The following is a 3,569-nucleotide window of genomic DNA, read 5'->3' as shown; positions in this document are numbered from 1 at the left end:
TTAAAAATGAATTAGAAGAATACAACTCTATTCAACTGAGAAAAGAGCCTGTATAACTAAATTCAATTGAGTTCAGACAAAGCAGAAGAAATGTCTCTGTTCTAGTATATATAAAGACACTTGAACAGTCAAAGATCTCTGAAGTAAGAGTAGCAGGTTTGAAAATGAGAGTTCATGAATACAAAAACTCAAGAACAAATCTCAAAGCTCAAACACAGTGTTCAAACTGTCAAAGATATGAATACTTTGCAATCTTCTGTTTTAGAGACTCAAAATGTGCATTCTATGTCAGAGATCACAAAACTAGTGAGCATAAATATGAAACTTGCTTAAAAAGAGATGAAATAAGTCAACACACTCTGCTTAAATGCTCTAATTGCAAAGAGAAAAATGCATCTAGCTCAAAAGAATATATGTTTGCTCCAAGAACTCAAAAGAACTGGAGAAAAGATGAAGCTCAAAGCAAATCTAGAACTGAAGAGAATAGTTAAGCCAGTAAACTCACAACTGCAAGCTTAAAAAGCAGAAACTCTCAACTATCTAAATCTTCAAACTTCAATTCTTCAGCTAAATGTAAACAGAATTTGAATTCTTAAACTTCTGTTAAGATTAGAGAATTGAGAAATGACTCTGATGATAAACTAGATATAATGCAAGCAGTTGAGATTTCTACTTTTCAGAATAGTTATAATCTACTATCTGATGATAGTGATTAGATTCTACTCTACTCTCTTTTAGTATGAATATACAATAAAAATAATAAAGAAAGTTTAAAAACTCTTTAAAAATCACATTTATTCAAAATAATGTGAATAGAAACTCAAATTGCATTTATTCTTATCTTCAAATTGCATTTGAATAAAAAGTTGATTTTAAACTGCTTCAGAAGCCGAATTTTAATACTGAGCAAAAATATGTCATTTCTCATTTAAGCTACTACTGCTTTATACCTCAAAAGTCTGAGATAAAGTCAAGAGTAGTGATCTATGGAAGAAAGAGGTCAAAATATCAATTTAATCTAAGATTTAATATCATGTCTAACCCTGATATTCTGATGAGTGATATTATAGATAAAGAGAATGAGTTTGATACTATACAGCTCATAAATATCTATAATGAAGAGTTATTGAAGAAAAATAATAACATCTGAATAATTAATAGAGAGTTTCTGAACATAACTTCATCAAGAAACTCTATAATTGCAGGAGATTTCAATGCATATGATCCCTGATAAAATTCAGAATATAAAAGAGCAGTAAAAGCTGATAATCTGATTGAATGAATCTTTGAGCATTTAATAGATTTAGTTAACAAGTCTGATCAACAAACATTCTTTAGAAAAGACATGAAACAGAAATCTATTATAGATCTAATCTTCATGTCATAAAATCTAATGAAAAAAAGACTTGTAAACTGATTTATTAATTCAAATGAGACATCAGGATCAGATCATGAGATTATTCAATTTGATATTGAACTGAGTGAGAAATAAATGAGTGAAAACCCTCTTCTCTCTAATCAGTTTAACTTTGAAAAAGCTGACTGAAAGGCAGTTGAAGAAAGCATAAAACTGTTAAAATCTGAAAGACAGAGTGAGCTATATTGAAATCCTGGTCAAGATATCTCAAATGAAATGCTTGAGAATAGAGTGAAGCTCATTACATCTATTATTCTAGTAAGTGTTAAAGATAATATTTCAAAGAGAAAATCTTCTGAGTATTCAAAACCTTGATGAAATGAGAATATCACATCTAAAAGAAAACAATTGACTACTGCTAGAAGAGATTGAAAGAATGATATAATTTCTGATAAAGAGTTCAAAGCTGTCAGAAATGAATATTTTTCAGATATTAAAAGAGTTAAAACAGACTGCTGGAATAAATTTCTTAAAGAAGCATAAGAAAAGAAAGATTTTAAAGCTTTTAACTATACTAAAATAAGAAGTGTAGCAAAACTTTCAACCTTAGAATATGAGTTTCAGAATGAATTATATATAGCAAACTCTTTTGAGAAAAAATGTCAAGCTTTTATAAGAAGTCTCTTTCAAAACTTATTAGATTCAGATTCAGAGGAAGAGAATATATCACTTCTCAACTATATTGATGAAAATGACTGGGAATGGCCTGATCTTACTCAAGATGAATTAGAGTCAGCTATCTTCTCAAGTTCAGTTAAAACTGCTGCAGGGCCTGATTCAATTAATCACTTGATTATTCAAAATACATACTTCTACTTAAAGAATGAATATTTTGAGCTCTTTTTCAATCTCTTGAAAAATGAATATCATTCTGAATGCTGAAGAGAAGCCACTGAAGTGATTCTTACAAAACCTAATAGAAAAACTTTAATTCTTAAGTTATATAGAGTAATATCTCTATTGAACTGTCTAGAAAAGGTTTTAGAAAAGATAATAACTACTTGACTATTTTTTATAAGCTCTATCAGTAATTCTCTTTTATTCAGTGAATAAATGAGAGATAGAAAACAGTGTTCTGTAATTGACACTGTTCTCTCAGTTGTTCATGATATTCAAATAGTAAAGCATGAAGATCTGGTCTCAACTGCAGTTTTTATTAATATAAAAGAAGCATTTGATTATATTTCAAAGTCAAAGTGAATTCAGACTTTGAAGATGTTAAAACTGTCACTTTCTCTAATAAAATGAGTTAACTGTTTTATATCTAAAAGAATTATACAACTTTTCTTTGATGGAATGAAATAAGACAAGACTGAGATAAAAATAGAAGTATCATAAGAATCTTCAATCTCACTTATTTTATTTGCAATATACACTGCATATCTATTCAAGAATAGAAATATGAGAATAGTGTGATCTCTGAGTTATATGAATGATATTGATCCAGTCTACAGCTCAAAAACTATCAAAGAGAATTTAAAAGTGATTGAAGAAGCTGCAAAGAAAATCTTTGTTAGAGCAGATATCAATCAAATTTAATTTGATATAAATAAAACTGAGTTAATTCATTTCTTTTCTAGATTCAATGAGAAAGAACTATCTCTAACTCTTTTAAATAGAGAGATTAAACTCAGTATAAATGTCAAATGATTAGAAGTATGGTTAAACTCTAAGTTGAATTTTAAATATCACATTCAACAAAGAACTGTCAAGGCAGAAAGACTATTGAACAACATAATCAGACTATCAAATACAGAGAGAGATTTATTCTTCCAGGCTATGAGACAGTTATATATAGTCTGTATTACATCAGTAGCTGATTATGAAGTTCAAGTTTGATGAAATAATCAAGAGAATTTCACTGAACTCTTTCAAAGTCTGTAAAACAAAGTCTTGAGAAGAATTCTGAGAGCATTCAAATCATCTTCTATTAAAGCAATGAAAATTGAAGCTTCAATTCCTTCTTCTGCTATTAGATTTGAAAAGGCCTGTATGAACTATACTCTGAGAGTTATAAAGATGAACTTCAATCATATAATCAGAGAAAGAGTCTCTTCTTCATTTCTATCAATTAACTCTGGAAATGAACAGGATTGAAATAGATTTCTTGATTGAAATGAAAATAATTCTTCAAAGAAAATGTCTTCTCAAC

The 3,569-nt window shown here is 28.6% G+C and overlaps 1 protein-coding gene across 1 annotated transcript; it reads left to right on the top strand.

Annotated features, from left to right (window-relative positions):
- Window positions 1-218: 218 nt before the first annotated feature.
- On the top strand, window positions 219-415 carry BDBG_16603 (uncharacterized protein; the record flags this gene model as incomplete). The annotated part of the gene is made up of 1 exon (XM_031724525.1): window positions 219-415. A coding segment is annotated over one exon (195 nt), but the record flags the coding sequence as incomplete, so codon positions are not given.
- Window positions 416-3,569: the final 3,154 nt, after the last annotated feature.

The sequence above is a fragment of the Blastomyces gilchristii genome (assembly GCF_000003855.2).
Source record: "Blastomyces gilchristii SLH14081 genomic scaffold supercont1.3, whole genome shotgun sequence".
NCBI lineage: Eukaryota > Fungi > Ascomycota > Eurotiomycetes > Onygenales > Ajellomycetaceae > Blastomyces > Blastomyces gilchristii.
The sequence above is the reverse complement of the archived record's forward strand: the minus strand, read 5'-3'. Positions and strand labels throughout refer to the sequence as shown.